Consider the following 13,065-nt stretch of genomic DNA (forward strand, 5'->3'; position numbering starts at 1 on the left):
CCCTAGTTGACTGGAATATGTTGTGACATTTAGACAACATTTAAATGTTGTCTCAATGTGGGGGTTGTTTTAAAATTTCCCAAGTAATTTTGACTTGTGCTATTTGACATATATCCCTCGCAATTAAGTCGCTTTCTGTCCTTCTCACTCGATCAATTAGCTCTGTCATCTCGACCTAGCTAGCTAGAACCCGCGAAAACTAAAACACCAGCCTCACTCTCTCCTTTTCACTTAGCTCTCTCAGCTCTCTCCGATCTCAGTTCTCTCTCAGCTAATTTTTATTCAGTTCTTTTCTATTTGGGGATGGGGTGCCTTTCATCCTCGTCAAAATAACAAACACCGTTCAGTATTCTGGTTACTTAAAACCCAGTCCTCTCTCTCTCTATTAGCCTTCTTGATAGACGGCGGCGGCGAAACGGCGGCATTCAATGACTTTGCTTGGTGTCTTCTTGAATTCGAAGTCAATCACTCAGTGAGTTGTCGTCTTCTCTCTCTCAATCTCTCATGGACGGTCGCCGGTACTAGCCCTCTCCCTTTGTCCTCGAAGCTCGACTACACCATTGAAGCTTTGTTTTGAGATTCTTCACCCCAAAGCAATCAAGAGCCAACACAAGAGTTCCCTGCAAGAAAGATTAGGTTGCTATATCGACCATTGGGGCTTGGTTGCTGTGATTGTAGCAAGGTTAGTTCTTTGTAGACTTTTGAATTGATTTTGTTAATAGGAAAGTGTGAATGGAGAGGACACCGTCCCAATAAGCATGCATGGTTGATTTTTTGAAGAACCAAAAACTGAATTGAGTTTGGTGATTCAAATAATTTTATGGTCTATTTTGTTGCCCAATGAATTGAATTAGTGCAGCAGTGGAATGGTATTTGTGTATCTCAGTAATGTAGTGATAGTTTCCTTCTGAGAAGAAAGAAAATTGGGTTATGGTCCTATTTAGATTGTTGTTTATCAGTGTAAGTGTGATATCCTGCACCTTCAAAGTGTTTTTGTTTTTGGGTTAGTTTCTTTTAAATTTCTTATTATTTTGTTACTTTTCTTTAGTTAAAACTTTCTGTTATATATATATATATATATTATGTATTAATTAATTGTTTTATTTATTTTGGGGGGGGGGGGGGGGGGGAGTGGGTGACAGAAAAGAAAGAGAGTTAGAAATCTATTGAAAGGGGAAGAAAACGGGAAAAGAAAAGAGAGAAGAGGGAGATGAAAAGAGGAAAAAAAAGAAGAAGAAAGAAAACATAAGGGAGGGGATCGATTGAGTGTTAGAAGAAAAAGGAGGATGAACAAATGAGAATGGGAGTTTGATTTTGCTGCTTTTGAAACTGAACTGTGAGAAGGCAAAGGGAGGAAGTTTTCAGAAGTGATGGGTTTCCGTTCGGCTTGTTTAGTATCTATGGTTGTCTTGCTTTAGGTGGCTGACTCCTCTGTTTTATAATTTTACTTGAATTTCTTTATTGCTCTGTTGATGCTTGGTCAAGATTCATGGCTTTGTGAATTTGTTAGATGTTAGTTATTGCTTTTCAAATCAAGTACGTAATTCATTTGTGAAAATTGAGTTGAGGATTTGGTGGTCCGATTATTCTATTGCCTTGAGCATATGAACTGATTGTGGGATTGGTGTGCTTGGATGGTTTGATTATTCTCGGTTTGATTTGAGTTGGGGGAGTGGCTTTTCTTTTATTCTGTTTTTCAATAATAACCTATTTCCAATTTATGTGATTTCAATTCTGTTTTACCTTTTAGCCTTTTAGAATTCTATTAATTTTGGTACTCTGGGGGTTCGACATCCTTGTTCTAATTTGACTTAGAGGAAAGGTTGTTGTCCAATAGCTCTAATCTTTCTTAAGATAGGATGTTGCTTCAACAGTTGCTTGGTTTCCTGAGTTTGTATTTCAAGAACAGATAACTTTCTTTTTTAGGAAACAATAGCAGTTTTGTCCAATTGCTAGTATTGGGATTGTATTCGAAGTTTATGTTCTTCTACTTTGTCTTTTGAACCCAACTTCGGGAAAGCAATTTCATCTTGGCTTATCTATAATATGTGATAAATTTTATTATGGTTTTTCTGCTTGATCAATACCTTGGCTCTCAAAAAAAAAAAAAGGTTGTTGTCCAATAGAATATTACTTCTAGTTAGGACTGAAGATTATTAGTTGTTGTTACTTTGATTTAATGGCATGCACAATCTTCTGAATCTTCTTTGTGATTATGTTGAGTTTATTTCTACGAATAGTATTGTGCCTGTTTTAGCAATCTGACAAGTCTTTAAAGAAGTAATTATATGACTTATTTTTCTTCTCCCTACTTGAGTTTTATGTACTGGTCAATGTATTCAAGTTAGAATTGGATTCGACTTTATGAGATTGATGCTTTTGTTTAATTGTGTAGTGGTGCGAGTGGCTTCTACTTTCTGATTTTGTGTTTCTTTTCTTGATAATTATGTTTTATTGATTATACTTTACAGCTGTGCATATACTTCTACTTTGTAATTACTATATGGAGTACTTGCTGTGGTTTGGTCAGTAATCTTGTTACCGTAAACTTCTTACTTGCTTTATTAGTAGTTAACGATGTTTTTCAGAAGAAGTTTTGAGCTGGGTCTTTACAGTAAGGCATTTGGATGATTTTCTTTAATAAATGTAGTGATAGTTTGCTAATTCTCTTTTTACTATAGCTCTCAGAATTACATTCCATTGGGTTGGGGTTAAATTGAAAAGAACAAAATGAGAAAAATGGAATTTGGAGAATAATAAGGTTGCTCTTTTAAGCGCTGAAATGTTCGAGGACCCTTTGCATATGCATTGCTAAGACTGCCATATATCATTTTTTTTTTAAAGTAAACTCTTAAGGATTGAATAATTCTAGTGTTCACTTTAGTGATGTGTTTAGAGGCTAAATTCTCTGAGGTCAGATTGTAACCCCTTTGTACCCTCTTTAAACTTGTTTTGTAACTTCTTCGTACTCCATGATGGGTGGTCAAATGTATAGCAGGCATTTTTTTTTTATGCAAGCCTTTGTTGTACTAACACAAGAATATATCAAATGCACCAGGAGGGCGAGATTGGCACACAGGGGAGACGCTTTGAACACAAAGTAACAATGTTATAAATTTTTATTCCCAAAGTGAGTCGGCAATTTCTATGACACTAGGATCCTTTATAATATTTTTGATATTTTGATTTTCTTTGTCTTTTTTTCTTGTTTTGAGTTTGAATAATAGTTCTTTTTCTAACATGTTCCTTCTGTTTTGTTGACCTTGACAGGGAAACTTGATGGTACAAAAGGATTTGTGAAGGAAGACTCACTGCTAGTAGTGTAGTGGAGAAAAACAGAAGGCTTTTTTGTAAAAATTTCTGGTGAGTCTTCAGTGTTTGTGATTTATACATATATGAGTCAGCAAGTAGCTAATTATCCTTTTGCTGATGTCTTTGCCTACACATAATGATTATACGTTTACTGCTAGCTAGTTGAGTATAATCATAAGTTCATTTTTTATTCCATGATAGAGTATTGTATTATTTTGTATAATAGAAGTATCAGCATGGTATGCAATCTGAACATTAGAATTGTCATGGATCGATGTAATTGTTGCAGCTATATGTGGATGAATTTGTATGTGTTAAGACCACTCTTTTTTTTTTTTTTTCGGAAGTGACCTAAGGACTAACTCATCGCCCTTAGTCGAAATTTTATTAAAAAAAGAAGAAAGGTACAATAGGAATGGTGGACTAGGCCAAAACCACTTCCAAGAGACGCAAAGCAACAAGCCGGGCATACCCAAACTTGCGAAGGAACAATACCTAAACAGTACAAAGAAAAACAATCCGACAAGAACAAAGGACAAGCTATAAATCTACTGGAAAACATAAACTAAGAAAAGAAATAATTAATTCTTGAAGACAAGTCTCTACTAAACTCTGCTAGAAAGGAAGAGGGTAAGGTTCTCCACCAGACTGCACCAACATTTGAGGCTCCAAAACGGGCAAATTTGTCAGCTAAAGCATTCCCTTCTCTAAAGATATGTGTCATTTTGAAAGTGATCTGACTAACCTTGTGTAAACAATTCAACCATGAGGTACGCAATCTCCATGGTATTAAACCAGGGTTCTTGAAGTATCGTAGTGCTAGTATTGAGTCCGTTTCCAACCAAATGTGAGTCCAGCGACGGACCAAAGCAACATTAATTGCTTCAATAACCGCGAGAACCTCAGCATCAATAGCACTGGACACCGTAGCATTATATGAGAAACCCCCAATAAAAAGCCCCTCAGAATCTCTGAACACGCCCCCAAAGCCTGCTCTTGTAGTGTCTGAAAATGAACCATCTGTGTTTACCTTTATCCAACCTGAGGGAGGAGCCTCCCAAACCACTGGTATAAACTTTGGGGCCTTTGCTCTGAGTGGAGAGACTCCCAACAAAGAATAAACCGGCACTGCAGACGTAATTCGATCACAAGGGACAAAGTAACACAGTGCTGATTCCTTAAACGAATTAAGAAGGAACTGTTTAAATCTCCAGGAAACAAATACTCTCCCATCAAACCTGATTTTATTCCTTTAAGTCCATATACACCAAAACAGATTGCAAACAGCTAACCTCCATAACAGTTTTGAAGCGAACGGAAGTTGGTTGAATAAAACGAGAGAGAAGAGCCCTGGTAAAGAAATTAATGCTGGGCGCTGTAGGTGGAACATGGCAAACAACCAAGTCCATACGTCATGAAGCATAGAGAAATTAATGAAAAGATGGTGGACAGATTCCACAGCCGAGTGACAAAGTGAGCATTGAGAGCAAATAAGCATACCTCTGCGCTGCATAATTTCATCAACCAAGATTTTGTGATGGAAAACTTTCCAACAAACAATGCTTTTTCGGGGTTGCAATGCTTTGTGTCATATAGCCTTTCCCCATGCAAGAGGAGCAACCGGGTCAGAGAGAAAGGTATAAGCCTCTGCTGCAGTCAAGGAACCAGACGAAGTAGTAGGCCAGATCACGGTATCCTCCAAAGCAGCCTCTGGAATGTCAATCTTCATAATATCATTAGAAGCTTCTGGAAAGTTCTCAAGCAGCTCTAATGGAAGGTCCCATTGATTCTGCACAATATAATCACTAACACGATCTTGAAGGAACGGCAGAACTGAAGGATCAATGTTCAATCTGACTGCTAATGAGCTACCGAGCCAATTATCCTTCCAAAAATATATATTCATGTCGTTACCTACCTGCCATCTCAAGTTTGATAATAATACAGACCATAATTGCCTCAGACCGGTCCAGACAGATGATCTTTGATAATAAGAATAAATGTCTAGATTCACTTTTAAGAACCTAGCGCGGAGAAACACTGAAGAGGAAGATGTACCTGTTACCATATCCCAACATCGCTTAAGAAGCAGAGAGCTATTTAAAGTGAAAATATTTTTTAGGCCAAGCCCTCCACAATCTTTAGGCAAGCAACAAGTCTTCCAAGCAATCAAAGCAGCGCCCTTCTACAGAGGGTCCCCAGACCAGTAAAAGTTGCGCATCCAGCCTTGCACTTTCTTTAGTAATTCACGTGGCCAATGATAGACCTGAAAGCTATAAACCAATAAACTTTGGATGACAGAAGAAATAAGTTGCAGACGCCCAGCTTGTGATAACTGCAAGCCTTTCCAAGAACTTAATTTGCAGCGAACCTTGTCTACAATAGTCCTGAAGTATGCCGTTTTAGGCCTCCCAAAAAATATTGGGACCCCCAAATAATTAAAGGGCACACAACCTTCTCTAATGCCAAGAATATGTTGAATTGCAGTTGCTCTTGGTCTTGCATATTTTCCCAAGAAGACAGAGGATTTTGTTTTATTAACCACCTGCCCTGAGTTTGCTGCATATTCTTGAAGAAACCTGTTTAGAGCCCGTAGCTCCCTGGAGGTACCCTGCATAAAAATCATCACGTCGTCTACATATAAGACATTGGATGGAGGTTCTTACCAGTACTAGTCTTAACGAATATATTGTATATTAAAAGTATGAGCATGTTAAGCAATGTTACTTTTAGAATTAGCATCTATTTGAGTGTGTTTTTGTTATATATGAAGGAACCTATATATTTAAGATGGATAAGTCATGGATGTATGCTGATAGAAGATCAAAGAAGTTTGAGCTAGGACTAGCAGAGTTTCTCAAGTTTGCCGAGTCTAATGCCAATAACAAAAACAAGATTTCTTGTCCTTGCTTGAAATGTAGTAACACGGAGGGATTTTCTGTTGGAGTTATTAAGGATCATATATTTTGGAATGGTATTAACGAGAGTTATAAGCATTGGAGGTGGCATGGGGAACCTACTACATCTGCTATGAATGACAATAGAGTTGAATCTGAAACTGTAGATTGGGAACCTGGGATGGGGGAGAATGATTGGGGCTTTGGAGAAAGTGAGGATGAGCAGATTTCCGAAGACTCTAATGAGTTTTTGAAGTATGTAGAGGATGGGGATCAACCTTTGTACCCAAGTTGTACGAAGACAACCAAGCTGAATGGTCTGATTCAGACCTTTAATTTGAAAGCAAAGCATGGAATGACCGATGCTTGCTATTCAGATATGCTTATCATGATTGGGGGTCTGCTTACTGAAGGGAATCAGGTTCCTTTGTCTTTGTATGAAGCGAAAAAGACACTTAGTGCTTTAGGGATGGAGTATGAAAAAATTCATGCTTGTCCTAATGACTGCATCTTATATAGACAGCAGCATGCAGATGCTCTTATCTGCCCCAACTGTGGTGTTCCAAGGTGGAAATTGGGTAGGGATAAAACTGTGAAAGAAGGGATACCTGCGAAGGTTTTATGGTACTTTCCACCAATCCCAAGGTTCAAACGAATGTATCAATCGACCAACACAGCTAAGAATCTTACTTGGCATGAGTCTGGTAGAAAGAAAGATGGAATGATGTGACACCCAGCTGATTCTCCTACTTGGGAATTACTTGACAAACAATATCCACAATTCAGTAGCGACCCTAGAAACCTCAGACTAGCCCTATCTTCTGATGGATTTAACCCGCATAGTTCTCTAAGCAGTAAGTATTCTTGTTAGCCAGTTATACTGGTCACATATAACCTTCCTCCATGGCTTTGTATGAAGAGGAAGTTTATGATGTTGACATTGTTAATATCGGGACCGAAGCAACCTGGTAACGATATCGACGTCTACTTGCAGCCATTAATAGATGATCTGAAAGTATTGTGGGATGGAGTTGAGGGAGCATACGATGCACTAAGAGGGGACTACTTCAAATTGAAAGCGGTGCTGCTGTGGACTATTAATGACTTTCCCGCATACGGGAACTTGTCTGGTAGTATTGTTAAAGGATACAATGCTTGTCCAATATGCCTTGACCAGACTCGACCTTATACGTTAAAGAGAGGTCAAAAAAATGGCATTCATGAGGCATCGTAGGTTCCTACCTAGACATAATCCGTATAGGAAACAGGCTGCTGCTTTTGACAACACCGTAGAGGAGGACCTACCTCCTCTACCATTAACCGGAGATGAGATGTTTACTAGAGTAGAGGGTCTGAATTGTGTGTGTGGGAAAAAGAAACGCTCTCCTCCTGCCAAGGGTGTTGAAGACCAAGGCAGACCTTGCTGGAAGAAGAAGTCTGTCTTCTTTGAACTAGAGTACTGGAAATATATTCCGGTACCACATAATCTCGATGTCTTACACATCGAGAAGAACTGCTGTGATGCCATCATTGGTACGCTGCTGAACATTCCCGGGAAGACAAAGGACGGGGTTGCAGCGCGTTTGGACATGTTGGAGATGGGTATTAGGGCTGGTTTGAACCCAAAAGTTGGTGCCAAAAGGGATAAATTACCTCTGGCTAGTTGGAACTTCATGCTTGCTGAAAAAAAAAATAGTTTGTGGCTCTTTTTTTGAAATGACGGTTCCTGTTAGGTTTTCGTCAAATGTAAGGAATCTTGTCTCTATGGAGGATTTAAAACTTGCCAGTCTAAAATCGCATGACTGTCACACTATCATGCAGATTCTTCTTCCTGTTGCTTTATGTTATGTTCTTGAGAAGCCGGTTAGGTATGCGCTTCTGCCTTTTCTTCAAGGCAATATGTGCTAAAGTGATCGATGTTTCGAAGCTGGAAAAAATGCAAGCAGATTTGGTTGTTACTGTTTGCTTATTGGAGAAGTACTTCCCGCCTTCATTTTTCGACATTATGATCCATCTAACTGTGCATCTCGTAAGAGAATTTCAGTTTTGTGGTCCGGTATTTTTTCGGTGGATGTACCCCTTCGAGAGGTACATGAAAGTCTTTAAAGGGTGGGTTAGATGTCGAACGCATCCTGAGGGATGCATAGCAGAGTCTTATATTGTCGAAGAGGCTGTTGAGTTTTGCACTGAACGTATGCTTAGTGATGCTTCTACTGCTGGAATCCCTGAAAGTTCCAAACCACGAGCCTGTAATGCATCCAAACTGCTATCAGGCGCTACCATGATTTCTATCTATGGCAAGGAGATGCATCAAGCACATCTGTGTATATTGCAGAATACCGAGGATGCAAGTCCTTATTTCATGTAAGTCATAAACTTTTAATTATCATCAGTTTTCCTACAGTCCATGAATTGATTAAATATTTTGTTACTTAAATCATTGAGTTTTGTGTGTTTGATATTCAGTTAACATCTGGAATTGTTGAAGCTTCTCAATCCAAGGTTTTCTAAAAATGAAAAGTGGCTTAAGGATAAACAAAACCAGACCTTTATTGTCTGGTTAAAAGAGAGGGTATGCGATCATATACTTGATTCTCAGTGATTAACAAAAAATAAGATTTCAACATTACGCTAATGTAATCTATTATTGATTTGAAGGTTTCAAATGAACTGCAGTTTCCGGACAATAATGTTTCGGAAACAATGAGGTGGATGTCAAGTGGACCGAATCATGTAGTGCCGACCTTTAGTGGATACCAGGTTAATGGTGTTGATTTCAACACTAAGGAGCGGGACAATGTGCGATCAGTGCAAAACAGTGGGGTTTTTTTGGTGGCTGATGCAATGCAAGTTTCTAGTGCAAAGGATAAAAATCCCAAAACTGATGATATGGACTTCTATGGTGTCATACAACAAATATGGGAGGTGGACTACTACAAGTTTAGGGTACCGTTGTTTAAATGTGATTGGGTTGAGAATGTTAGGGGCATTAAAGTAGATGAACTAGGGTTCACATTGGTAAATCTGAATAGGAAAGGTTATCTTAATGATGCTTTTGTCTTAGCTAGCCATGTTAAGCAAATATTTTACATTGAGGATCCCCTCAATGCTCAATGGTCAGTGGTAGTAAGGGTCCTAGATAGAGACTATCAAGGGGCTAATTCGGATGAGGAGTTAGAAGATATTGAAGTAGAACAACAGCCATTTGAAGCAACAATGCCATCCATCGAGACTTTTGATAATATAGATGGTGATCAACATAGCAATTATATGCATCTTGGAGATGAAGCAATATGGGTGGAAAATGACTGCAATCAACGTGGCTGAGGGCAAAAAAAACAAAAAAAACACTTAGTTAAAGTTGTTTGTTCGTGATTGATTTGTTTTAGAATGCCTATATATATGTACTGATGTGTTTGATGAAACATGTATATTAACACTTCCAATTATGTTAGTTATTTCATTGTCTTCTGTGTTGTTTAATTTTGAGTTGTGTTAGTAATTTCATTGCTTTATGTGTTAGTTATTTCATTGTTTTATGTGTTTTTGTTTCATCTGTTTATTGACATTAATTGTTAACATATATTATGGGGCTAACTGTGTTTATTATGTATTGCAGGTCATGGCTCCATCTGCAAGCACATCGAAAGTTGCTAGATCTATAGCCTTAAGGATAAAGGCGGTGTAGATAAAACGTAGTAGAAAAACCGTCTCTGAACCACCTATTACTTCTCCAAATTGTAAACCTGCTCCCCCCAAGAAGGCTGAAGCAAGACTGACAGAAGCCAACAAGGCTACCTTCCCTAGGAGAAGTCCGCGAAAACATAAAGCTACTCAGTCCAGCAAGGATGTGTCCGCCAGGAGAAGTATGCCACTGCCTAAAGCAGGAAATTCCAAGAAGGCTGTGGCAACAAAGAATTCGTCGTCTAGTCGTAAGTCTGCAAAGAGCAAGTCATCCGAGGATTCTGATGATGATGACAACATCACTGGTGGATTGAGGTTGCTTAAGCGAGGGATGGTAACCATGAATAAAATTACCAGGCGACTGATTCGAGCAAAGAAGCTAAAGGTGAATTCTAATGCTGATGGGGAGCCAATTGGGAAGGCAGCTAAGGAGATGCAGTCATACATTGGGGTGTTGGCACGCACCAAGATCCCAATATCTATAAATGATTGGAGAAATGTGCCTTTGGATGAAAAAGACAAGATTTGGAATAGTATTCAGGTAAACAATCAGTCTATATATAAGTTGTTGCTAGTTGTTCACTGATTTACATTTCATTATTCTTATTTTTTTTCAAAAAACAGTAATTAAACCTATGATACTTTGTATTCGTTAATGTGTAGGATGCTTATGTGGTGCCAAAACAATGGAAGAAATTGGTGATTACATCAGCCGGCCACAAATGGAGAGAGTTCAAGAGCAAACTAACCAACTGGTACATTATTCCCTATCTGGATTCTCCTGAACTTTTACAGTTCCCTCCAGATGATTATCAATCCATTGAGGTAGATGAATGGAATACGTTCGTGGTTGATAGAACTTCACGACAATTTTAGGTTTGTCTAATACCATACTTGGACATGCAGTTGTGGAACAGTTTATGCATTATTAGTTAGTGTTTATGCAGATACTAAAATATAATGCATAATTCTATATATGCTTTATAGATACTCCATGAAAAGTAGAGAATAAAAAGGAAGGAGAATAAGTATCCTCATCGAATGTCACAGAAAGGATATGCTAACTTCCAAGAATTACTGGTCAGTATTCGTCTTACAAATCTATTTACAATATATTTGTTATTCTTTTCGGTTTACACCAAACTGATCATGATGTCACACGTATCTATTCATATTTATAGGCTGAAAAAATACCGATTGAAGAATTGGATCGTGCTACGATGTGGATAAAGGCCCGGCAAGACAAGAGCGGCAACTTCAAAGGGCCAGCAGTGAAGAAGAAGGTCAAAAAAATTGTAAGTTCAGTTTTTTGTAATTGTTTATTACTGGTTGCTTTTTTTTTTTTTTTTTTTTTTTTTTCAGGTTTTGTATCCTAAGGATAATTTTTGTGTGCTGTGATTGATGTCTATATCAGGAAAGTTTGAAGAGGAAAGTGTTTGAAGGAGAAATCAACCCTGAAGGAACAGATGATGTTCTGACTTTGGTGTTGGGAAATCCTGAGTATCCTGGTAGGGTACGCGGTGTTGGTGGCTTCGTCAAGCCTTCGGCATATTTTCATCTACCTAAACGCCAAATGCTAAATGTAGAAGATAGTGTCAGGGTAAGTGTTAAGAAGATACTAGCAGAAGAGAAAGAAAATATCATTGCTCAGGAAAGAGCCAAATGGGAGTTGGAGATGGAGCAACAAATTGCTAGGGAAAGAGCCGCTTGGGAGGAAAGGTTTCAGAAGTTAGAAGCGATGGTTAATGGGAAAGAGATGCCAGCTGACTCACCCAAACCTGTGACACCGCTGAATGATTTAGGCTCTGGCCAGGGCAGCTGTTCAAGGCAACTTGAAAAGGCTGGTTTGAAAGCTATTGAAATTGAAGCTGCCAAAACTGCCAAGAAGAAGTTAGATTTAGGGGAGGACCAGCAGAAAGTAGTTGAGGAGAATGAAGTCTTTGTGGATGGGGAGCTGAACATCAAACTAACCTCAATTATTGAGGAGGAGGTTAGAAATGATTTAACTCCGAAAAAAAATGCAGTTGTGGAGCAAGTGTAAGTGCCTGTAATTAATCGCTACCCTAGCTTTACTTTCTTTTTCCTTACAATTAGTTTTCTTTTCTTTTTCTTTACAATTACATTTCATCAACCATATTGATGACATTGCTGCCTCAAATGTGACTAATGCTTACATATTTTTTGGTTTGAATTAGCAGGTTCAGTCCACCAATATTGTCCAGTCAGGGTGTAAACTTGCGATAGATTCATTGGACAACATAGTGGCTGAAGGAACGATCATTCAAGTGGATGTTGAGTCCGGCAAGCAAACTATCCATGGTGTTCCAATGGCTGAGGAAAATGTCCGAGTATCGATCACCAAGTCTATTGTTGATAATGCTTTGCTACCAATTCCTATTAATGATGAGATTCTGTTTGTTCGCGATGCAATTGGTACATGCATTGCTTGGCCTAGAGACTGGGTTATACCCACTGCAGCTGATGCAAAGGTAATGTAGTTTGCTTAAATTCATTTTTAACCTTTTTATTCTTACCAAAACTCCCATGTGAGCTGCTATATTACATGATATAGAAATACTAATCATGCAATGTTATTTTTTATATCAATTGCAGCAGCAAAAGCATAAAATTGTGAGGAGGAAAAATAAGGATATATATGATGAGGATTTTGATCATGATGATTTGGACAAGCTGCCACCCAATTTGCCTCCACCACTTAAGACGTTTGCCACATGGGCTAATGATAACTTGAAGGATGGGATCACCATCCATACAACCTTAGGCGAGAAATTATTTGGATATCTAAAAAAGGTCGCCATCTTCAGAAGGGATGTGTATGTCATGACCAACATGAAGGAGGTTTCTGCCGGCTGCATTGTGATGTATATGAGGTCTGTAATGCATTTTAAATGAAGCTGTTAATTCAGTGTTATTGAATGATATTTTGAGACTTGTGGTTTTACAGCTTCCTTTATCAAGTGTTGAAGAAATCGAAGATGCTTGATATGATTGGCTTCGTAGATCCTGCTACTGGTGTCATTGGCTGTGGAAATCCGACTGAACGGGCTCGTTCTTTGTCAGTTTCTTATGAAAGAGGGAAGCCTGGTCAGATTTTTTTGGTCCCCTATAATTCAGGGTACGAAAGCTTCATTCATGCATTTTTGTTTTTGTA

General features: G+C 38.5%; 2 protein-coding genes and 1 long non-coding RNA gene across 3 annotated transcripts; all 3 read left to right on the top strand.

Annotated features, from left to right (window-relative positions):
• The first annotated feature begins 2,955 nt into the window (after positions 1 to 2,955).
• Positions 2,956 to 9,866, top strand: LOC121052660. Its single transcript, XR_005809723.1, has 3 exons — positions 2,956 to 3,130; positions 3,271 to 3,363; positions 9,829 to 9,866. It is a non-coding gene; the product is annotated as an uncharacterized LOC121052660 (long non-coding RNA).
• Positions 9,867 to 10,077: 211 nt separating this feature from the next.
• Positions 10,078 to 12,203, top strand: LOC121052830. Its single transcript, XM_040518719.1, has 5 exons — positions 10,078 to 10,434; positions 10,557 to 10,718; positions 11,075 to 11,188; positions 11,308 to 11,930; positions 12,092 to 12,203. Exons 1-5 carry the CDS (start codon positions 10,078 to 10,080, stop codon positions 12,135 to 12,137), a joined length of 1,302 nt encoding a protein of 433 aa, XP_040374653.1. The 3' UTR covers positions 12,138 to 12,203.
• A 17-nt stretch (positions 12,204 to 12,220) lies between these two features.
• Positions 12,221 to 12,897, top strand: LOC121052831. The gene is made up of 3 exons (XM_040518720.1): positions 12,221 to 12,382; positions 12,507 to 12,752; positions 12,859 to 12,897. The coding sequence occupies exons 1-3, from the start codon at positions 12,221 to 12,223 to the stop codon at positions 12,895 to 12,897; spliced, it is 447 nt and encodes a 148-aa protein (XP_040374654.1).
• The last annotated feature ends 168 nt before the right edge of the window (positions 12,898 to 13,065 follow it).

Source organism: Rosa chinensis, chromosome 4, assembly GCF_002994745.2.
Source record: "Rosa chinensis cultivar Old Blush chromosome 4, RchiOBHm-V2, whole genome shotgun sequence".
NCBI classification, from domain to species: domain Eukaryota; kingdom Viridiplantae; phylum Streptophyta; class Magnoliopsida; order Rosales; family Rosaceae; genus Rosa; species Rosa chinensis.